This window comes from Opisthorchis viverrini (genome assembly GCF_000715545.1).
Source record: "Opisthorchis viverrini unplaced genomic scaffold opera_v5_133, whole genome shotgun sequence".
Lineage (NCBI taxonomy): Eukaryota > Metazoa > Platyhelminthes > Trematoda > Opisthorchiida > Opisthorchiidae > Opisthorchis > Opisthorchis viverrini.
In genome coordinates this window covers 898,258-923,040 of record NW_008751791.1, presented here as the reverse complement: position 1 = coordinate 923,040, position 24,783 = coordinate 898,258, and the positions used below count along the sequence as shown (strand labels likewise).

General features: G+C 43.0%; 3 protein-coding genes across 3 annotated transcripts in view; 1 reads left to right on the top strand and 2 right to left on the bottom strand.

Moving 5' to 3' along the window:
• Positions 1-4,956: 4,956 nt before the first annotated feature.
• Positions 4,957-11,101, bottom strand: T265_06501 (hypothetical protein; the record flags this gene model as incomplete). The annotated part of the gene is made up of 3 exons (XM_009171775.1): positions 4,957-5,282; positions 7,534-7,930; positions 10,922-11,101. The coding sequence occupies 3 exons, from the start codon at positions 11,099-11,101 to the stop codon at positions 4,957-4,959; spliced, it is 903 nt and encodes a 300-aa protein (XP_009170039.1).
• Positions 11,102-12,947: 1,846 nt separating this feature from the next.
• Positions 12,948-14,930, top strand: T265_14047 (hypothetical protein; the record flags this gene model as incomplete). Its single annotated transcript, XM_009171795.1, has 2 exons — positions 12,948-13,072; positions 14,777-14,930. Coding segments are annotated over 2 exons (279 nt in total), but the record flags the coding sequence as incomplete, so codon positions are not given.
• A 7,460-nt stretch (positions 14,931-22,390) lies between these two features.
• Positions 22,391-24,783, bottom strand: part of T265_06499 (hypothetical protein) — a gene marked incomplete at both ends in the record, with an annotated part of 40,432 nt that continues 38,039 nt past the window's right edge. Inside the window, one exon of the mRNA XM_009171773.1 lies at positions 22,391-22,981. Coding sequence (XP_009170037.1) covers positions 22,765-22,981 — 217 coding nt within the window. The remainder of the gene's footprint in view (positions 22,982-24,783) is intronic.

Here is a 24,783-nt window from a genome sequence, read left to right as displayed (position 1 = left end):
AATTCAGTTTCACAATTGATGGTGCTGCTCGAGAGGCTAATTTGCATTGCGCAAATATATGAGTGGTTTATGGTTATCTGTACCGTTTGATTAGGTCACTTTCGCTTTCTTTACCTTGTTGCCTGTCAGATTTGGCTGACAAGCACCTGGGTGAGGACCCACTTCATTTCTGTACTGTTTTGCACAATTTGTCAGAGCTCAGCAAAGTTCATACTCGATTGATGATCTAGTATATTTTGTACTAGTGAAGTTTTTTAGTCCGGGTTTGGGCAATCTGGTAGTATTTCAGCCCTTGTGCTTCCTTCGGGTGGCATGGCAGCTGGGCTAATTCAGTGAGCTCCAGCTAAACATACCACCACCCGCTTTTCTTCGTTTTGGTGCAGCTATAGTCACGTTTGTGCACTCAACTCATAATATGGTCGTAGTTTAATTCTTTGATTTGTGTGGGTTAATTAATCACTCTCTTCCACGTGACTATCCAATTACGTCAGGTTCTTGTTGGTAGTTGTTCTTCGTACACTTCAGATAGTACGGGACTATTTGTGTGTGAACCGTGGTGCTACCCATAACTGGTATGAACTGGAGCTGCTTGATATATTTGAGTGTACGAAGAAGAGTGAAGCGAAACAGTTCAAGAATTATGGCAACCAGTGAGTTGGATGATTGATCATTATTATGTTGAGTTTTGTATCAAGCTGACAATGCGAGGCTTTTGCAGCTTGACGTGTTCTTTTGCTGTTTGTGTACTTGTCTCGTGCTGAGCTGGCAGCACTTCATGTGGGGTTTTATATTCTCCATTTTCTCCATTCATTCTACTGGTTTTATCACTTGCTATCTGGTTAATATGATTTTCGTGCTTCGCGTAATCTGTTCGTATTGTCTGATAATCCCAGATGATGAATATCTTATTAAAGCCTTTATTGTACGCCATTTTTTTCAAACTGGTCGATGTATTCATGGTAACAACAGTGGGAAAGTCTAGGATTTGACCATACTTCGAGCGTTTGCACAGAGTCTGGCAGACAGTACGTTATTCACCCAATTGTCTTATGAGCTCCGTAAATCGAATTCATTTGGTCGATCGTATGCTGCACCTGCTTGTCTTCCGTACGTCATGAAGAGTTTCTGATACCTTTGTAGTGGGGAAGGACACTAGATTATCACTATTCTACTTGGTAGACAGACATGAGAAACCCGTCAGCCGTGACGGGTTTTGTTCTAATCGTTGGTTTCTTCCAATGTAGACTCTGCAGTTGGCTTGGTCTGCATAGTTGGGACCGTTCTTCGTGAAACTGCAGTTTCTGTGTAAACTGTCCACTGACCATCCTTCGAATTGATGAATGAACATGGGGAGATGTTTGCAGATTTGCACACGACATTAGTTTAGCATGCATTATTCATTCATTGACTGATCGTTGTTGATGAGGCTGTCGGTTCCAACCGAAAAGGTGAAGTCTCAAACCACTTTGGTTTTCGAACTTCGTTCGGTGTCAGCCTACCAACGGTTTCTTAGGGAATGTAGTTTTCAACCGATGACTTTGTTTGGGCTACGCTATATGGATCTGTATTAAACACAGAGGTAGGTGATGCGTTCACTAGGCCAGGAGCACTACAATTTGGTATTGTTGGACTTTGTTTCCATAAGCCCCTCTTTTGCCTCAAATCAAGGTACCATTAATTGTAACTATCTACTTACTACGTATGTTGACATCGATTTGCATTGAACGTACGGAAATGGTAACCGGGCTCAATTCAAACCGGGGAGTACGTTTTATCTTCCCCTTGTCTCACTATCCTAGACTATTCTAGTTTTCACTAAAACGACAGGATAGCTCCTTTCCGATGTGATCTGGGCGGATTCCGATTAACTCTTTTCTTACTCTTTTCTATCGAAATGTTCAATCGCTAAACTGCTCTTGACGTTGTTCTCCATCAACAACAGATCCTACGTGAACTTAGCTGAATTCTTTTGGCCACTGGGTGAGTGCGGACAACACAAGTATGTGGCCACCGAGTTCGTCGTTCTCCATCTTCCTGATCAGTCCCTAAATTATATCGTAAATCAACACTCGGTAGTGCTATACTACCACAACATCACCTCACTGCTTGGAATGGTTTTGAATTGTAAAACTAGTTTGAGCATGTAGTTGTAGCAGCTGAAACCATCCGTTGATTATCGCCTCCCGGGATCAGTTGACACACCAATCTGAAGCTTCATTAGTCGATTACTTTGACGCGTCAAAAAGTTTTTATACTGGAAGCACAACACTATTCACCGATTGTATCTGCCATTGTGGATGTTGTCATGTTTTTATCCGTGCTTTCATCTCCGCACCGCTTGTGGAAGCTTCTCGTCTATTTTCACCCTATCTTTCGAGTTACCATTTTGTTACTGATAAACGAAGCAGTAGTGAGGAGGTGTAAATAAGTTGTATTAGGCCTTAGCACTCAACTCTTCTGCCACGCTTGTTTACTCACCTGTGTAGGATGCTTCTATGGCATGGGAGTCGGCTGACCAACTGGGTTGGCATTCTGGGGCGTGGATTGAAGGTAGCCCCACCTGAAGCTCCAGTAACAGGATACATGTTTGGCAAGGGCATTTACTTTGCGGACTGTTCGTCAAAGTCCGCGAACTATGCTTACCCGACGCAGAAGAAAAACGTCGGTCTCATGGCTCTGTGTGAGGTAGGTTCCAGATGTTCTTCCCCTACCTTTTCCTGAATGTTTTTTTTCCGAATGGTTTTGCCCAAGTAGGTCTATCGATATGCGAGAATCAAAGTCAGTCGTGGAGAGATAACATACTAATGAAGACATCTCGATTGGTACGTTTGCAATCAAATTGCCCAGTTCCGTGAACAAACCAATAACCATCCATGCTACCTGAGCTGCAAAGACTGCCCTCAATAGTGACTTCATATTGTTCATTTGGACGTCGAAAATACTAACCTATGCCCACATATGTACATGGAGAGACATCGAAACTACATGGCTCCGTATATTTTAGTGACAGTGTTGGTCGGTGGCAGCGGTTGGTCCGTGATGAATCCAAGTACTTGTTCAGTGGCCTTACTTGCCCTGATACCGTACTCACTCTTATTCAACATGTCTGAGTGATGCGCACCACAAGATGTTGGAATGCACATAAAGTTACAATGGTCATACCCATTAGAATCTCCGAGTTTCCGCGGCTCATCACTGTCACTCCCCTATTGATGCTGCTCTGCAGTCTGGTGTTTCTGAGATACCCTCTGGTTCAGAAACACCTGCCAACGATAGTTCCAAAACAATGTTTTATTTGACACCACCTTACCAATTCTTTATTACACTTTGTCAGAAATAAAAGCAGAGTCGGAAGCTGTCGTGCTTTTGGTTCTCTTTTCTACAGAGTTTCAACTCAAAACAAACCTGTTTTTTCTGGCTTGCACAATAAACCAAGTACAGTGGTTGCCTCTAATTAGTGTTTACCTCTTCCCCAACGGAAACATTCAGCCTAAAATAGCTGCCTTGTCCAAGTCACACTGAATTTATGTTTGTATTGATGGGCAAAATGCCGGATCTGCTAGAAAGGAAAAGAATTTTTTCACATCAGTGTTAGCCTTAGTATTTCCCAACAAGGGACACTGTTTTCGAAAATGGAAAAATACGAACATGTCTGACATGTACAAATTCTGGATGTTGTTCAATGGGCTTGACAACTGAATTTCTGTACAACAGTGTTCTCCTGTTTTTTTTGTGATGCAGCAAATCATGAGATGTACAATAGAGCTTAATCTCTGTAGTAATAGGTCTGATTTTTCTGATAAATTCGAAGAGCGCTTAAAGCTACCCAAAAGGTTGCTGAAAATTCTTCGACAGCCCACGACCAGTTTCGCCCTTCTAGTTGCTCATCAGGTAGGCGCAGTCAGTTGCTTGGAAACATCATAAACATGAGATTCAGTTGCGTTTCAGGTGAGTCTCACGCAAAACCATTTTTTTGAAAATGTGTTTATTTTGCTAATTCTTGCAATTTGGTTTTAAGTAGGAAACAAGGTTGACGAAAACTCGGGGAGTCTACCTGAAGAGCAGCAAAAAGGGAGAACTGGTCGTGGGCAGTCGAAGTTTTAGCATCCTTGTGAGTAGTGCGTTACGTACATACATGTATCGCGATATCTCGAATGTCGTACCAACTGAAACATGAGGCGGCTCGGTGCAGCACATTCATTTGCTTGGAAATATCATAAACGAGAGACTCAGCTGGGTTGCAGCTGAGTCTCTCCCAAAACCAAAAGCGCTTAAAACTATTCTCAACCGAATCGTTCCGTGGAACCTCATTTGTGTGATTCGTTCGTATCCTTAAGCGACTTTTTCCAAACTAACATACTCTTACCCGCTCAAGTCAAAACAAACGCCGTTCAGGTCAACCGAAAAAAACTCAGGTAACGTTTCCTGACTCATGTAAAGCTATTAACGAATTATCAGTATGAAGGCCGCAGGTCGTCAAGAAGTAAATAACTCACTAATTAGCCTTCCGCTCGCTGCTATCTAAAGAAACATTCATGGATTATATGCGTATTATATAGTGTAACTTTTAGTCGTACTGCTCTGACCAATGCACCCGTCATGTGAAGTCACTATGTGTTCCTTTGTCCCACCTTAAAAAATGCGGCGATGGATGCCTCAAAAGTACAAACAGCTGTGGTCTCTTCATTTACGTCTCAATTAGTGTCAACTGCAATCAGAATTCGCCAACGAGGCATGCACTCAAGAGGGGCGAAGTTCTTGTACTTTGTTGTGACGCAATAAAAGTTTTTTCCAGATCCGGAAAGACCCACAACAGTTCCGACATCGATCGCCGTTGCTAATAGGTTTTTTATTCGAACAGCTCCAAACAGTTAACTTGTATAAATCGATTTATACAGTTACTTTACACACGTTTAGGAGAACAACGGTAGTTGATGCACGAATTAGTTTATACAATTATGGTCGCCATGTGCCTTCGCACGCCAACCACCCATCTGATACTGCATTCCCAAAATGTTCTTGTTCAGTTGCGTCCCCATGCCATCCATAATAGGCTGTTTTTCTCGCCGTCTGATGATCGCGACTTTGCCAACCACGCTCACTGAGGAAATAGTTTCCTACTTGATTACCTTTATTTTCCCATCGGTACTCGGTCACAGCATACTGCTCCTTTTCAGTTTGACTCGTTGTACTCGGTTGGTTGCAATTTCTATTACTGTTTGGGATGTAGCATCCATCTCGCATTAGTTTTCCATCATCATCAGCTGGGAGCAATCCAATATCTGCAGGTTGATCAAAAATAGGAAGGGATACACATTCGTGAATATTAGCATGTCTACTTAGTATTTGTGTAATATCTATAAACGCTTGTACCACAGAAAAACAATGTAAGAACGAGTCCCGCTTCCTGAATTTCTGGAGTATCCAGCTTGCTTTGTCAGTGTGCTCTGGTTGCTTCGGTAAGCTTCTAGCGTCGTATGTGTACGATAAGCTAATTCAAGGGTCAGATGCCAAGTTGAAGCCACCGCGGGTTTCGGAAGAGTAACCTGGTCAAGTATGATGCTTTTTTCCACATTCACTATGACCAATTCACTTTCACTGCTGGTACATTATCCCTCTACCCTTTGGGTTTCACTGAACTAGACTTGCCCGACATTTCAGCCCAAACTAAGTGCGTGGGTTTGTTCAGGAATCTGTCACTCAATTACACTTCATTCGGAGGGTGATTGATCCGAACTGATGTAAGATAATCCGATCCTCATCCGAATACGTCCAAGTTAGTTGGTTTTTAACTTACCACGAGTTAACTTCCGGCCACTGACCGGGACCATCATACATATTGCTGGATTAACTATTTCCCATCAGTTTATGTATTTGAATATGACCAAGAATTGCCTTAAATGTGTTATTTAAATTGTGCTATAGAAGTTTGTTTAACAGTCATACCGTCATAGATAGCGTAAATATCATACGTCAATAACAACCTATCTCAGGGTAGTTGCTGATCGTTATTCAGTTTTGTCATGTGGAAGTTCTCTGTCAACTATGCGAGAGTTTCAAGTTGTTAGAGCACTCATTTCATTAGAAGTAAACGATTCTATCGTACGTTGAAGTAACTTGAGAATACTTGCGAGTAATTGATCTTTCATTAATTAAATGTAGTTAAATGCGGTTCCTATTATTCATCCTTCTCCAAAGAACTTTTTCATCGGAGAATTACTCCACTATTTTCCGTAGGTTCCCGCCCTGGGCAGTTTGCCGTACTTGCATGTTCGACAACATCTCATTCTAGTTCAATGACTGCAAAACTGTTTGCTTGGAATTGGAATCGTACAACGGGAGACTAATTTTTCAAAGGATATCGCGATTCAAGGAGAAATCTTGCCCAACAGAACAACTGTAGTACGATAGTCTCTCCCTAACTTTTACTTAATCAATATCCATCTTGAGGTCCTTGTCTTATGTTCGTATTCACATCTTTTGCACTTGACTAGACGGTATACCTTAGACTTTTCAGTGGCAGGTCCCATTGATCACTACTCTTAAAAGACATAAAAGCAGACTGCTTCGCCATACTTACAAATCCATCCGGACGTATCTCCCCCGACCTAGAGCTGTCACCTTGTGCCGGTCAGGCTTCTGTGTTGTAGTGATCCTGTGGGCTACACTGGCTGGATCTCAGTTCCTTATGGTGTAACCATACCAGAAAGGTTAGTGACGAAGAAGAATCCTTGCTACACATTACATTTGAGGCGGTCTGATGTAAAGCCGTGCTTTGCTTTAGGAATGAGGTATTTTCTTCAGGTAATCAGTATGTCCATACTTATGAAAACAGCGTTGCTTCCATCTTCCGAAGAAAGAATGTGTTGGGAGAAGTCGGCCGTAAAATGCGCGCACTCCGATCGCCCAACTGCTAGTCGTGATTGCCGGCGGATTATTCAACGCGGTCGAAATACTTTAAACACTCAAGAGTATGGTATTGCTCAGAAGGTGTCTGCTGTGCGCAGCCGCATTTAGAGTCAGACAGCTATGCCTTACTCCCCTCATGCTCGGTCCAGACAGGCATCCTGTAGCGAAATGGGTCAGACTGTTGCGCCATCCGCTCCGGTAACTTCAGACTTTTGAGGCAGAGGTTATGGGAGTGATCCCTTCACTGCTTTGTGGGTCAGACTTTTGGTATGTTCATGTAAACCCAAGCGAAACTATTCGGAACATTATGCTACACAGCCAACTCACCTCAAGCAATATATTTGAGTGGATCAGAATGCTGAATGATGTCCATTCATATAAAGCCGAACGAGCCTAATGTGACTGTCTGACGCTTTCAGGCAATGCGGTTGCCTGTAGTTATCAACCGTGAAATCACTTTCGGTCAGTTGATTGCATTTTATCGGGAACGAGGTTGTTATGTTGACATTAACAGAGTAGCAAATCATTACTCTATCAGTTATACTTTTTCATCCTTGACTGCGACCGACTAGCGGTTCCATGTTACAGTTTATATTCTCTGTTACTCGAGTGTTGTAAACTTACCGCGTCTTGGTGATTCTGTCTGTGGCCCAAGCCAACCCAGTTGCGGAGAACATCCGAACAAGAACAGCACCTTGTTTTCAGCTGAGTGAATATCGCCACAGTCGGATTGTGAACTTGTCCTTGTGACAACCTCGCCTCCAGCTCTTCCTGCTTGTTCCCTGCGTCCGTTGCTTTTATTGTCTGTAGGTTTTTCTGTTGTTCTTTCCCACATAGATTCCTCGAGTGGCACGTTCAGCGTGGGTTCCATGCTTACGTAAACAGTCCTTCCCAAGATCCGGTTCATTGCGCGTATGTACTGTATTGCCAACCGAAGCGTGGCAATCTTGCTCAGCCGCTGGTACTCCGTCATATGTCCACGTGGAACCACTTTTCGTAGACCGTCAAAAGCCTGATTCACCTATGTAAAATACGTACCAGCAAAAGTGTTTCATGCTTTAGGGTATGTCGTGGATAGTAACACTTCTGTCCAACAGAAGAACAAGATTAGTCAGCAAGAATGACTAATAGTGCGTAAGCTGTGGCGGTGTATATTCTTATGGCTTTTTTGCTGTTTAAACCGTTTTGATGACGTGTCTATCAGAAGTGAAGATTGGAACTATACCGCTCATCGTCAAGCTTGAGGCCTCCCGCAATACGCAACAAAGATTCCGTCCTCATGATGAGCGATGTGCTTAGCTCACACTTGGACAGGGCGTAGTAGCACTCATCCTGTACTCACAGAAACCACATCACATCATCCTCGTAGTTAAAGCCTGAGTGGCGCTCTGTTCCCTTCAGGTGAGACCTAATCACACTGCTTATCGGTCGTTAGCAGCCAAACTGTTTAGTATTCAACCACTGGTCAGAAGGCCACAGTTTCGAAACTGTACGTTTCATGAGATGCGCACCGGTGCTGATTCCCAATAAGGATGAAACAGCTGTGGAGTGCTTCTCCGCTTTTCAGCATGGATTATCTTCATTGACGGGACGAAACCTCTATCGGAAACTCATCATCATCATCATCAACGACATCGGAAACTACCAAATATCCTAACACCACAGTCAATTTCTGCAATATATTACTTTTCAGCATTTTCATTTTTCTTCGAATGAGCGAGTTGGTGTATTGATAATAATGCAATTTCGCATGTTAGATCTAGGACAATGTGAGTAAAGCGACGCTAGAAGTAACGAGCATTGTGTGTAACAAGCACAGCTTTCCCCCAGACATTGATGATGATAGTGATGATGATGATGATGATGATGGAAGTCATATTCGGTAGGTATTGAGAAAATCTTACATTTTCTGATCTACATGGTCCTCTGCCGATCAAGAAGGCCTATGGGGACAAGCCGAGCTTCAGCGTCATCAATCAGAGTCAGTCAACTCCAGGTCACTGGACATCAAGGATAAACTGTACAATTTTCTGTTTTAATACAGGCTGATCACACGTCTAATCAGCAGTCCGTGGCCGAAAAGTGAAATGTCAGATTGCAAGCTTGAAACGCAATGGACGCCAAACGCATACTGTTGCTGATTTATAGAAAAAATGAGACAGATTCGCCGTACTTCGGGTTTTTCAGCCTGAGTAGAAACTAGATTTGAAGCCGTATAGAGATAAGCTTTTCTTTCGCACTTGAAAAGAGCGCAGCATATGATAGTTTCACACTGTTTCCCGAATCCCGCCAAGTTCTTACCTCAGCGTAGCTCAAATAAGCCAGCAGAATTTTACAGCAACCTCTGTAAGAATTTGTCTCTTAAAGATCAGAGCAATACCACTGACAAAAATATTTCAGGTGTTGGTGGTTGCTGGATTTTGTAGAATGCATACTCACACGACTCGTTTGAACAGTGGTTCTCCTGTCCAGGCGCAGTCATTCAAGTGAGCCCGCACCAAGGGGTCAGGAAAGCACTACACAACTTCGGCCCCCGTTTCACGATGGCCATGGCTTTAGCAGACTAAATCAACTGGCTAACGGAGCACAGTGGACCATCCTTTCGAATACTGATAACATAGTAACATAGTACGTGGTTTTCGGATCATGGTACATACGTATTACACTTCAAACCCGTTAATTTTTTTAAAGTCACTGTGTATCGACAAAATCATTTAGAAGGACTAACTAAGCCTTGGAGGTTGCTATGACTATGGGGTCTGCTGCGCTTTCAAATTAAGTGGTACCACCAGGGTGTGGCGGTGCGTCGTGGTTCACGCTCGATGCACAATTCAACCAAAAAAAATGCGTTGTGTACACAGATGACAAAGAGAGCCATGAAAGCGCAAATAGTGCGTATTTTTTCACGTATACTTTGCTTGCGTCTTACACTCGAAACCGTATTATTTGAATGGGACTTGTATTCTACCGCAGATACAAAAACAGGCGACCTACTAGCACTAAGGTACTACTATCTTTTGCATGCTAAAAATTCGTGAACTATACGAAAATTCGAACGTGTCATCAAATCCTAGGTTTTGGGGGGCATGTGGAAAAAACCGTCCTGCAAAAGTGAGGAGTTTTACGACAGAGGTAAATTCCGTCGGATGTAACCTCGTTAATTCTGCTGCATTATTCTGTCCACACCTTAGAACTGAATCGTGCGGGAAGGTTGCTGGTAAACCAGATGAAACTGACCACAAGCTTCGTGCTTGCACCGTGCGAATTAGTGATAGGTGACTTCACTTATGGAACTGGATGGCTTTCACTAATCTCCTAGAGAAGCCACACCAAAATGCGGTTAAACTTTTTGCCGAAAGCAGAATATACAGCTCTGTGCTTAGTCTTATAATTATATGGGTCAGAAACTGGGCTCTCCTTTGTGTCTGAAAGGCATTGATTCCTTAGGCTTGACGGAAATAGCGTATTATTAGCACGGTGGTAAGTGGCGTTCTGTTGCAACCAGTGTTAAATTTTGGTTTGCAACAGGTAGTCACGTATTTTGAGTAGCGGAGTTCTGACTGTAATCTTTTTCGCGAGTCAGTATTCTTCATCCGCCTTGGTTGAGTCCGTGGTATAGGTCGTGCTTGGTTAGGTACATGGAAACTTAACCCGGCCACGTAGTTGAGATGGTATCCACGTGTATTTACTCAAGGTACACCACGGTTGCTTCAGATCTACGAGTGGTCTAGTCCGGTAGACATTGTCTACTCATCGAGATTTGGGTATATAAACTCCACTTAGAGTAGCATGGCACTATGTGTATAAATTTTTCGGTACATTTCAACCTTCTGTGTTCGAGGATCCCAGTCACTGCTGGGTCGTCTATTATACAGTGATGCAGATTGACATCGCGGTCTTTGCGTGATCATCTTTACACCCGCACCCTTTTGGAAAAAATGAAACTATGGTAGAATCAATATGTTAAGGGTAAAAACGTGCTGCCAACTCAAACCGAGAGTTTCCTACTCACCTGAGCCATTCGCTGTCGCTCGCGCATGGTCGCCCTCGGTCTTCGTGGTTTTATGCTCTTTGTAGCCCCTGATTTGTGATTCATCCTGTTTGGTGTATGCCAATCCACACTGTGTCTTGATCTACATACTGTTCTGTATAGTGAACCGTCTTCCGCGTGAACTTCGCGCGCCTCACCCATATTCCCTCTGTTTGAATGGTTACCGCTTTTCTGCCGCTTGAAATCTGGTCATACGGGATATATTTATATATACAAGTGTTAGTGCTTGTTCACCGTCGTTTTTGGAACGCGATTCAATTGTCTTAGCAACTGTTAAACAAACAATTGTCTATTGCATAGTGATTACCAGAGTTTCACATACCCGGTGTGGTTCTTGCCTCACTGTTTACATCTAACCTGTCCCTTGAGTGACACTAAAATGCCCACTTATATGTGCAACCACGAAACTCTGTTGTTTTGTGAAGTTCGGTATGCTTCTGAACGTGTTCACCACACGTCCGTCCCCTGAGACACCATCTGTTGCTCTTATCTCATCAAATCGTGATTGTCTATTAGTCCAGTGCCAAGATGTCACTAGGACCACCACTTTAGCTTTGTTTTTGTTTTTGCTCTGAACCACCCATGCCTGCCGTTGCGTATCTCACGTGCTCTGTTCCAATACGGAGTCCGCAAGATTTTCCATGTAAAATTTATCCCGAGCTTGATTCATGTCACTCTTATTCAAAATTTTGACCACTTGATTCTCTATTGGACAAGGGTTTTGTTTTTTTTCCTTGGAGAAGAATACCTGATAAAACAAACTCTTCTTTAGCTCGGAATGGCTCAGCGGTTAACCAGAAGGCCCCCTGGTTCGAACGTAACCCCTGCATCTTGACTTCCCTTGTCTAGCCTTGAGCGACCTGACAGTATCCCAACCATCGTGATTCCTTTGAGTAGCATGGCGCCGAAAGATTTTTGCACGTGGGCGATTATTATTATTATTATTATTATTATTATTATTATTATTCATAGAAAACTAAGTGCATTTTGGAACAATTCGAAAAATTATGCCTAAAAAAGCCTTGCACAGCCCATATTAAGCTAAGGAACGTTGGTACTTTCAGAGTGCCTCACTCGCATCTTCACTTCATTACCGTCGGTCAAAAAGAGACTGGAAAAGAACCAACATTCTTGGATCCAAGTTTGAATGGTTACCGCTTTTCTGCCGCTTGAAATCTGGTCATACGGGATATATTTATATATACAAGTGTTAGTGCTTGTTCACCGTCGTTTTTGGAACGCGATTCAATTGTCTTAGCAACTGTTAAACAAACAATTGTCTATTGCATAGTGATTACCAGAGTTTCACATACCCGGTGTGGTTCTTGCCTCACTGTTTACATCTAACCTGTCCCTTGAGTGACACTAAAATGCCCACTTATATGTGCAACCACGAAACTCTGTTGTTTTGTGAAGTTCGGTATGCTTCTGAACGTGTTCACCACACGTCCGTCCCCTGAGACACCATCTGTTGCTCTTATCTCATCAAATCGTGATTGTCTATTAGTCCAGTGCCAAGATGTCACTAGGACCACCACTTTAGCTTTGTTTTTGTTTTTGCTCTGAACCACCCATGCCTGCCGTTGCGTATCTCACGTGCTCTGTTCCAATACGGAGTCCGCAAGATTTTCCATGTAAAATTTATCCCGAGCTTGATTCATGTCACTCTTATTCAAAATTTTGACCACTTGATTCTCTATTGGACAAGGGTTTTGTTTTTTTTCCTTGGAGAAGAATACCTGATAAAACAAACTCTTCTTTAGCTCGGAATGGCTCAGCGGTTAACCAGAAGGCCCCCTGGTTCGAACGTAACCCCTGCATCTTGACTTCCCTTGTCTAGCCTTGAGCGACCTGACAGTATCCCAACCATCGTGATTCCTTTGAGTAGCATGGCGCCGAAAGATTTTTGCACGTGGGCGATTATTATTATTATTATTATTATTATTATTATATTTACCACCATCTCTTCCTCATTTACGTTTTGTAGGTTTCCCTAGGCAAGGTTAACGAACTCTACCAAGCCTGTCACACTGCAAATCAACTCCCTGAAGGCACGCATAGCGTGAAGGGTGTTGGTCGGGTGACACCAGAAGAGTCCACATGGAGTAAGCTGTAAGTTTCGACTAAGATTGTGTTTGTTTCTGATTCCTTCGAACAGAACCGGTGCCATGTGTATTTCGAGGTGATTGATTGTAACTGCGTAGTGATGAATTGGCCCACTAGATTGTTCGGTGCGCCAACTTACGTCAGAAAGTTTTTGCGCAAAATTTATTCGCTGCGCCTAATCGGAATCACCTTCCATGATTGATCGTTGAACCTTAACGTGAAAGCGCTGTCATGCATACGTTGTTTTACTGAACATAGTTTGAATCGTTCGATATATACTCACTGAGAGGTGTGACAAATCTTTTTAACTTCGAACGTCTTTTCATGTATAGGTATCCCAGTAACCTTCACAGTAGTTCAATAGCATTCTCCAACTTGCCTTTGTTTCGTAATGAAAGTGACCCTATATTGATTTAATCCACTCATGAAAGTGGTACATAACGCTTTCATATTTTATGTGCCTCCTAGCGAAGCTTTACTTTCACTTGTCTTCATATTTTTCTGTCGGACGCTTTCGGATTTCCATGGAGCCTTGTTGATGTCCTGCGAAAATATCTTGTGCAAATTCCTAAAACGTTCTCACAAGGTTTCAGCTGGTGGTTGGTAACCATCTTTCGCAAGCTGAGGTCTTTCCTAATCCGCTGGTCCAGAATTACCTTCATTTCACAGTGTTAAATGAGATTAACGCTTTTACACGGGCGAACTAACTGAAGTTGTCTCATTCTGAACACTTGATTAGTGTCAGAGGCGCAATTATGATGTGTGCGGTTTACGGCACTGGTTGAATTTGATTCTCAGCTTTTGACTTTATGACGACTAGGAATGAAAACCGCAACTGATTGAGGTAGTCTTGATATTTGACGTCGTAGTATAGATAGTATACCGGGTAGACCCGAGCTACGGAACTCCCGCCCTGCGGACTGTTGCCCAACGCACCGAGCTACGGGGGACGCCACCCGGCGTCACACATGCCTGCGGGGTTTATAGAAATAGATTGAAGGAAACAATATGAGCGTCCCAAAAATGGGTGGATGCTGCGCAACGATGATAATTCAGTGAAGCTCAGCAGGTGAAATGGGATGGTGAAATTCGTTTTCCATTGGACTCCCGAAATATCCCTCTCAAGCTAACATGCTTCCTGAGTTATTCGACACAGGTCCTACATTTCAAAAGGAAACATTTTGTGTTTGCGTTCGTTCAGCTGTAACACCCTCTAGTTGCCTAGCTGCCATGGGACGGAAAGCACGAGGGCTGGGATAATGCCAGGTTGCCCAACCCTAGACAGGAAGTCGAGAGTCAGAGGTCGGGTTCGAACCATGGTCCCTGTTATGGTGGATTGAACATCCAATGGATTGCTGTAAGCCATGCATGAACCCATCCGAACGTCTCAGCATTGAGCACGAAGCAGACAACTTGATTGTCTACTCTGATGTGGAAGGGGGGGATAAAAGTGTGGGATTCACGAGACCGATCTCCTCCAAACACACATAAAGTGGAACTGAAGCGCTTAGCGTGCATCTCATCGTTGGGATCCGAGAACGTCGAACGTCCCATGCAGATTGCACGCAATCGATCCATTCTTTTCTTGGACGGATTCACTCCAGGGAGGAACTAATGTATACTAATTGTTCTTTTTTCATCTATGATGACTTAGCGCCTTAAATACATCAGTTGTCCGCCTATTTAATATTATCCACTTTGTTTCTCAAGTGATGATGACGTGACCGTTCCCATCGGCAAATTGGTGCCATCACCTGAAGCGAATTCCGACAATTTGGCTCTTCAATTTAACGAGTACGTTGTTTACGATCCAAATCAGGTGCGTCTACGCTATCTGGTCAAGATCAAGTTTAATTTCTGTTAAAGCCAGAGCTCTCATTGTGCACCACTTCGAAGGAAGTTCCATGAACACTATGGTGCCTATTCACATATTGTTTCTCCATGCTTTTGCCAGAGTAACCAATCTGGTCTAACTAGGGTCCCATATCTGTGTATAACCTGTTATTGGAAACGCCTCGCCGGTAGATCGGAGATCCATCTTTTTTAAACACAGCTGTACTGTTTATCGGTGAGATTTCCGTGCAACTAATGTGTCATCTTATTGAATTTTATCTGTATGCATTAAAATTTATTACTATTGCGGCGTATTATCTTCACATCTCAGGACGGAACGCAACTATCTATATAGTTAGATTAATAATTTCACGTATCCTCACTCTCTCGTCTGGCGGTTTTAAATTTTTACATCACAAAAAGAGTCGGTCCACAACTGATAGCTACGAAGGCTACCAATGGGTTACCTGTCTCGTGCGTCATATTTAACAATTCGTAATATTCAACAGTTCCAAGTTTCGTATCTTTATACATTACCCTCTGTTGTGATCTGCTGAGCGGTCTGTCCTGGACTTCCTAATCCACCCACTATGTTGTATCAAAAAGCATGGTAGGCTTCAAACAGCACATTATGGAGACGAAGGATGATTAATACAACTGTATCTATAGAGTAACCACAGAGTGTTCCACAAGGTCGTACAAGGATCCCCGTAATGGGGCGAGAAGCATCGAGCTAAAGATCCACGATACGGATTGGCTGACGTTCTGACTGACTAGGGTATGTCTTCATTTGGTCCCTGTCCCGCACGTGACACATCCGTCTTGACGTGCCATTCGGTTATTAGAGGCCGCTGACCTCCAGACATCCTCTCAGAAGCGAAAATGTCAGAAAATTGCTTGCATTGAGAGACGGGTTCGGTTTTCTCTATTTCCCGCGAACGTAACTGAAATGACGTCGAACATTTATTAAAGAAGTGTCTAATACGGTATGTTCCGTTAAATCATCTCTTACGGCATTCAATCTTTCTCAAACGTTTTCCAAGTCTGGAAGCGTATCTCACTGTGAATGTATTCAGATTTCCGAACCACGGAACTACAGTGCATTGAAGCGATCGATATAAAGCCGGCTTCTTTTCGTCTTTTCCATTGTTCTTCTGGTTGTTTTCGTTGATATCCCAGAGTTTCACCGGGCTTTAGTATGCATCTGCGGGGGCATTAGTTTAGAATACACATCTTCAGATGGCTGTGTCATTGAGACGCTACACCCGTCAAAAGTGTGTTTGCAACGGGTGTCCGTGTTGTTTAACTCAAGATTGATGGGGTTTGTAAGCTTAGTTCGTTTTGTGAAAGTCATAATTAAGAAGCCACTGGTAGCTTGTAGTAATAGTGAGCAGGTAAAACCAGCGAAAACCGAAAATTTACTAAAATATTAGTGTTGAACTGGCGTAGCGAAAAATATCATGACTATCCCATTCAACAGTAATTTTTCCATTGACCGTGTTCAAGGATCACCGTTATTTGAGTTCGTGCGTGGGATATTGGATTCACGATTGTAGACTGACTAGAATTATACATCCACATGATCTAGCAGGTCTGTTCTTGATGAGGTAAAAGATCTGAATCGTCACACTACCTAATTTAAATATCTCATCCTGTGTGTCAGTCAATAATAACTAGGGATAATATTGGGTGTTCTAACGTTTAGATATAAAACCAACCATAATTAGTGCACCTTCTGCCTAATCTGAATCACTATATGTTGTTGTTGTTGTGGCTGTCTGGTGTAAGTTTATGGAGTTTCCTAGTCCAGTGATTTTTCGATGCTGTTTCTGAATACATGTGGTATGAGATTCATTAAAAGCTCTGTGCAGACCACAGATCAAAACAATCATTTCAAGTCCAAAAAAATGTCCAGCGTCGTTTAGTGTGTTAGCATTTAAGCTGACTGAGACTGCAGGTAAGGTCGGCCTTATTTCTTCAAGAAAGTACAAAACTAGTCTGTAGCATTTTAAAGGAAGGGTGTTATGTATGTTTACACATCATTTTTTATCTCCTTTTTAAATTCACATTTCAGCTACTAACATGAAAGTGTGTTAGGGAATCATCACAATCCCGATTAAGTTCCGGGTTTGCCACAATATAGCCATAAACAAAATGACCAAATGGCTGCTTTTACAGAATTTCAGGAATCCAGATCTCTAACATGGGTTTGAAGCCTTCCCGGGGCACTTGGAGCTACCTGAGTATTTTGATCTTGAGTCAAACCTCTGGGAATTGCAATGCAAATAACAGCAATCTGGTGCCATTAGGCTTGCACTTTGCGTGTGCAAACTATAAAGTTTTATTGCAAACTTGAGTTGGATCAAACACCAGTATCGTGCTTGCAGTTGAACGGAACGGTACGGACTGGTGGAAGACGGATTCCCTTCCAGAACGAAAAAGAACTGTGCGGTTTCGTTAACCCTCAACATCTATGATTCTATCGTAACACGGATGTGCGTTTCTTTGGTAGATTTCACGATGTCGCTGTACGACTAAGCCTGCTTTATCGATCGATACCAATAGATTACGCAACAAGGCCGTCGGCGTTTTGGATTGCTCGGGTCTGTTAGTAACATCAGATCAGCATTGCGCTGTGTCGGATGACATTTAGAGAAAGCGGCTTATCCATGAAAGATCAGCTAGGTTAGGCTGGTAAAGCCTTGGGCTTTGTTTTTCATAAGATCCTGTGCCTTGTATAGTTATTTTCGCCCAGTACTGCGCTGAGTGGAAACGACCTGAGCGTGATCGCTCTGTAACGAGATATAAAGCTCTGCTTGGTCAAACCGGTCATGTTGGTAGTTGCCGGTTCCTGGGATAAGGGTCACAACAATGGTTGTTCGTGAATAACTTCAGTCGTTCACCGTGAAAGGTTAAAGAAAGAGGTGTCTGGTCAGTCTTTCTACATCTGGCGGATGGTGCATGACCAGGAAGAAGCGCGTGGTGTATCGCTGTTGCAAGCTAGCGACATCTTACCCTATTAATTCATGGGTAATCTATATCACAGGGAATTTTACAAAGGTACCCATCGCGCTTCAAACGTTCGTAACACTATCTCGTTAGACTTGGTAATTGGGGTTCACCTATCGTGCGTAGGTGATTCCGTTAGTGTGATGCTAAATCTGAGGAGGACCATCAGTCAGGTCAAAGAAAAATGGTTGAGTAAATAACGATCGAAATGAGACTAATTATAGGATAACGAGAAGAAAATTGCGGTGTTTCACGAGTAAATTTGGCATTGAGGTCCCTGGAAGGTACCTATGCGGAAGGCTTACTTTGTAAGCAAAATGGTAGATGACTTTTCTGACTTATCATTCATAATTTACTACCTGTTGTTTCATTAATTTAAAAAATAATGGAGTTAGGCTATATTCATGTTCTATCATTGCTGGTGTCATTTCTTAACGAGTTCAAATATTCAATCAATTTAGGTTTGAAAGAACGATAATCAGTGACGAATATTAGAAACCATCTTAAATTAGACACTGAAGCCAAAGGTTAGCTGTTTACTAAACGATCCGGTCAAGAGAGCTCAATGCTTAAGGCGAAAGCTACCGATTGCCTGGTCCGTTGTTCGAATCCAATTTTGTCTTCCCAGTTGATTCCCTCTGGGGATTGGTAACCTGGTAGTACGTAAGCCCTTGTGCTACCTTCGGACTGCACGACAACTATGCACTAAAAGAGGGAACAACTGGAAGGTTAAATTTAATTTTGATCTGCTGACTTTCGTCGATCATGATGCACACTTGGGAGTTCGAATAAGGTGACCATGCTGCTCCAATTATCTGCCGGCTACTGATTTAAGGTAGGTAGTTTTATCTGGATCCTCACCGATCATCACAAAAGACTTGATAATCTCAAACGACAGACCCGAGATTTTATCAGTCCTTCATAATGAGTGGTTGCTAACTCTTTGAAATCCCAAGTGCACGAAATATCTCATCCCTGCTGGAAGTGCCTAGGCCGGTGATGACATATAAAACACATCAAAAGCTTGGCTGGGGCTTTCAATGAGTGACACCAGTTTGGATGACTTGCAATAATGGCGAAGGATCTTGCGGGCTTTCTATGGACATATCTTTACTATAATCGAACCAATGTCTCGGTAATTATCATGAGCCTTATCTGGCTATCTACGAGTAATCGGGTTGCTCGTACCAATCAACTGCTGTAAAAAGCAGCTATTATAACTGAAACCAGGTTAATGGATGTGGAGCCAGTGTCCGGTTTTCTAGATGGTTAGACCTCTACGGATGACCGATACAGTCGCATTGAGAAGGATTGGTCGAGCAATTTAACGTTGACCACTCACGATTAAACTTTCAGACAGTGAATGAGGTCTATGTGTGTTTCCTCATCGCAACGACTGGTCGAACGGTCACACAAGACCAGAAACAGTCTGTAGGATGGTAGGTAAGACAACCGTAATTCAGTAAATCGAGATAGTCATATTGATGGTCGTCAAATGCGATTATCAGTTGAATTATCACGTTTAAGCCATCGGCAGTGTTCAGTGTTCAATAGTGACGATTTACTGCCGTACAGCCAGAGTTACAGGTCAAGACTAAAGCTGAAAAATGATCTTGAGTGGTTCAAATGTTGTTTCCGAGCTTGGAGTCAAAAAGTGGGGGAACGATGAAATTAGCGTAAAAAAGTGCGGGTCAATCGCATGCCAGGTGTAAGTTCACTAGTGGCATGTCGTTACAGAGGTTAGTCAAAGTTCAGATAAGCTTAGAAACCATCTTACAAACCGACGAAACAACGATATTCTACATGACTACTCTGCCGTGAGTGAGTGAGAATTGAGTTTATGGGAGTGTAACTTTGATCCGCTGTTTTTGGGTAAGTATTTTTAATTTTGGCTATACCTATTATTCGCGTAGGCAGTTGATCTTGGATTAAAACAAAGTAGGTTGCAATTTTCACGGTGATACAATAACGCTGCTTTTCAAAATACAGAACAAGCGGACACTTAACATCTGATGCCTAAATGTTCAGATTGTAAGCTCTATAGCCATTAAGTGAGGCGGTTCTCACAGTAGATTCAACCTCATCCAAATTAGCTTTTGATGTCAGAGATAACGCACGTTGACAAACGTTTCACATACCTTGATTGTATGAGTTGACTTTATACGGCACGGCAAGGATCGAAATGCCTCTTAAAGACAAGAGATCAGTGTAACCCAGTATGTGTCCGTCGTAGTACCTTTAGGGGTTAGCTAGTCACGCCCTAATCTTGGCATCCTCAAGCTGCTCCAGACTCACGGACCTTCAAAGAAGGCCCTATCATCTGCTGATTTGCCGATTACATCAAGAAGTTGGGGGCGAAGCTATTGGAAACAAACTTAAATTCACACTCCGGACGTCCTGAATCGATTCAACTTGCGAAGCGAAAATCAGAGGCGAAGTCACCTTATATACAGGGGAGCGTCTCTTGACAATTCAAGTTTCGAATCTGGAATACTAGAGCCTTACTGGTGTAACGGTGATACTACTGATTAGGGAGGCACGCGAGTAGTATGTGTTGTTCGTAGAGTTTCGCTTTGCGTCGATTGAAAAGGAGAATTCTGTTGCGGAATTCGTGGGGCCACTTTGTAACGTTTGCTTGGATTTGACCGACGAATGAGTGGTGGCAATGAATCTCAAGGAAGACTCGTTCGGGAGAAGACCTCTGTCCAGTTTTTGTAACTAAGATGCAGATTAGAGTTTTGCTGCCCTGTTCAATGGTCTGTAACCGGTTAATTGGCATTTTCTGGGTAAGTAACTCCGCAGCGAGTTTCACTGGTAGTGAGAATACTAATAAGCTTGAACAGTGTACAGCGCTTACTGGTATGTTCAATCACCACGGTCTCGAAATCGCGGCGTTTGAAGGAGGCAAGCTGACAGTATGTTGAAAACTTTTCTTTCGAGAAGTGGACACGGACAGCTTATTGACTATGTCAACATATCGACATACCATTAATTATTCGGTTACTGTTTTCAGGATGATAACATCGGGCAAGCGCTGATTAGACAATGGCTTCAAGTGGTTACGCTCAGACAGTGGACCTACCACGTTCCATCAGGGATGTCCGTCCCCTTCCGAATGCACATATGTATGTATGAATAAACGGACATAAGCATGTATGAGACCAAAGTCCGTGTCGCTGCTTAGAGCATCAATATGGAATCAAACCTACGAATTCTATATATAAAAAGCGGTTCCACATTTTTTCTCGGTGTTTAGGTTGATGTAATAACAGTAATGCCTCAGCTGAGTTTTCGGTCTGATTCACCAAATCTGGCGATTTCGGCAAAGAAAGCACCAAGTATGTCAAACACCGAAGATCATGAGTCATATTTAAAGTGTAAAGGCCAAACATTCTAGAAGTTCGCACGCTTCGGCGCGCCATTGGTAACCGGCATTCGGCAAATACTGGATCATGACCGAGTGTTGGGTGCACACTTTCAGCCAATCGCGCGCGCCCCAAGCTCTTTGGCCATAGTATCGTCTAACTGCGAGCGGTGAAGCAGTTTTGGCGCAGGATTTAACCCATTATTTGAAAAGTGAACTAAAAGGCCTCACTAGGTTGAAACTGTGTTTATCTATCTATGAAATTTTGCGGGAATATGTTACATGTTTGGAGGTTTGGTAAAATGAGCACCAGATCTGACAATTGGAAGCGCACACATGCAGGTGGACAGTGGGACACCACTGCTACTCCATGCATTAACCGTACCGATGGATTTCGCTACCTACATAAACTCAAGTGGTTTCTTTAGTGGACCTTGCTTTGTGATACGGGATCATTTGTGGGGTGATAAGGCATTAGCCGGCTTCTTTTAGATCTGTTGATATGATGTATGAACATTAAGCTGGCACATATCCGAAAGCGCAATTATTGAGAACCACACTTTTTTGTGGCAATTAACTGCACAAGGAGCGAGCCCTTTATTGACCGTCACTTGCGAACAAAAATTCAACGACAGCTCACCGTAGCACAGTGTCACCGACCCGACTGGAGGTTACACGATAATGATCAACAATGGATGGACCACTCACCGAAACAGAAGCTCATCTTCATCATTGATGAACCTACATCAACGAGTTCATCGGCCTGCCCTAACACCAGCTGACTTCCCCTTTATTCTGGCTGTTATTCATTCTCTCCTCCAACCAGTATTTTTCGTTCGCTAGTATGCTACTCTGCGACAGCAGCAGTCAATGACCTCCCAAGGGGGGCATGAATGCTAAGACGATGACGATGATAAGAAGAGGCTTCCAGGAAAGGACCGGACGTTCCTCCAATGAATATGGTCAACCACAATGAAGTGGTTTAAACGTCGTGTCTGATTTGAAGTCTGACGGATTTCCATATCATTAATGTTTGCGGAACGTATTCTTGTAAGTAGCTACGGGACAAAAATTGACCACGAGTGCTGGCTTATTCACCAAAATGTCGCAATTAGCTGGTTTACCCGGATACTAAATCGGCTGAGATCGAAGGCATATCAACCTTGAAGTTACACAGATTCACTAATAAGTCTGATCAGGGGGATTTTGTATCATGCAGTGAATAAATTACACAGTTAAAACTCACTGATATGTTGGGTTTGGGAGTATAACATAACGATTGTGAGAAACATCACAGAAGAATACTGCGGGACGGGTATTCAATTTGAGACGCTAGTGGAATGTTTCAGTGTAAAATGTTGAATGGGCATAAAAAAAATTGAACTGTAAAAATATCCGTAGACCAACTTTGTCTCGCTAAAATATCCAAAACGGCCGAATATAAACTAAGAAAAACGGCAATCGAGCTAACACGGTTCATCGCAGTTGCATGTCAGCGAAATTCACGGAAGACATCAGCGGGCTTCAAATTAGGATGACCGAGTACCGGATCTCCTACGGCTGTCGTATACAAACGATTGACTGCTTTGACAAAGTTGTTTGGCATATGGTCCACAAACATCCTCGGATGAATGAGGAATGTGAGGAATTGCGCGCAGTTGGTCCAAACACCAACCGTCGCTTCACATTTCAATTTCGAAGAGCAGCAACTGATGGCGGTGAAAGCAAGTTAGAACAAAGTTTGATGAATATGCACATTTGTAAGAACAGGATGAACTGAAGATCCGAACATCGTGATAAGCTCTTTCTGTTATGAAAATCAAACACTTTATTTGAGGCAACTCAATAGAAAAAACAATAGCATATTTCAACGGACCAGTTGGAGGATACAGACCAAGCACGCCTGTCTGTACTACAATGTCCCCAATGACTAATTCGGGTCGGAGTCCGGTTTGACGCTCTCGAACTGGCGTCTCACATGCCAGAGATAGGCCCTTAACATACATTAACTTCCCAATATAACCTTTGAGGAGCTCACTCATCGAAAGCCTCAAGGTCGTGTTTTGCGGTTTAGCCAAAACACTTCCAGTTCGTTCCTACTTGCACTGGTCTCTTCCATTTCTTGAAATTTTCTGATAACCAACTGGTGATCCGTACCATTATCATTACGTTCTGCACTTAGGCCAAGCATGTAATTAAGGCGTGCTTCTGAAGAGCTTTGCACTGAAATATACCGCAATTACGAGCTTTTTCTGGTGGACAAGGTGGCGACAGTTCTAGATAGATGGCTTCCAACGGCTTGGAACTACGGTTCGTTGACACATAACTAGATACGATAAACAAAGGCGTTCGGTAATTTTACCGGAGGGGGGAGGATTTATCAAAGAAGAAAACTGGTCAGTACAGAGTAGGTTGTATAAATGCATCCAGTCGAGCGACCAAACTTCAGTTCCAGAAGTTAAGGTTATTTTTACAACTTCACGAACCGCTGAAGTAGCCACAGGACCACTCGAAGTCCGTAACCACTACCGTCTAGACACAGCGGATACCGTAAGCTCAGCAGCCGTACCTGGATCCTGTATTTGAGTCTCGGATATGCAGCAGATGTCAATCAATAGAATATCTAGAGTACGCACGAGAGTCGATTGTTGGCTTATCTAATTAAGTCTTCTCACGTTAAAGGCTGCAGTAAAAACGATAGAATGGAACCTAAATGGAGGTCGGGGAGCGAATGATGGTGCGCAGCGTATCAGCTCTATGGGCACCTGACTAACGTCCCTACGGTTGAGACCTACATAAGTCATTGTCAACTGAGACAATAAAAAGATGAAAATGGTAAAAGATGAGGGGTGTCAGCAGCCGCATGTTTTCGTTTATCTGTCTCGTTGTTTGAAGCGAATAGGGGGACCCGGCTAATTTCAACATGCGACGGTTGATATGGTATCAGCCGTTTACGATTAAGTCGTTCATGGTTGTGCGTGGACTGAGACATTTTCATGTCGTCCAAACCCAGATAGGAGGGAAATTAGGGTCCTCAGTCAACACTTTCGGCCCAAAGGCCTACCACTACAAGGTGGCAGCGGCCGGTGTGAGGCCAACCGAGTAGCTCAAATTTCAGGGAACAAGTTTCCACGTTTGTTTCAACCAGCAGACTCGAGGGCCAGGAGTCCAACCTAATAGGATAGACTCCGTGAACGCTCAATGAGCATCCTTCATTGTAGCTCATTAGGCTACTGGGGTAAGCGAACCGTCGCACGACAATAAGCTTCAGTCTCTTTGCTAAGGAAAACAAGTATGAGTCTCTTCATATTATTCCACAGAATGTATTTTAGGTAGAAAAACATGTTGTCGGGCAAATCTTACAATACTGCGTCACTGTCTTTATTTGATCTACAAATAACTAAAATCCCTTTCAGAGGCTTCTACTAATGTGCCGCACGATGCTGCAGTTATGGGCGACAAACAACTGCATTACGACAATTGAAGAGAATATTTGTAGCTCAGCTTGTAA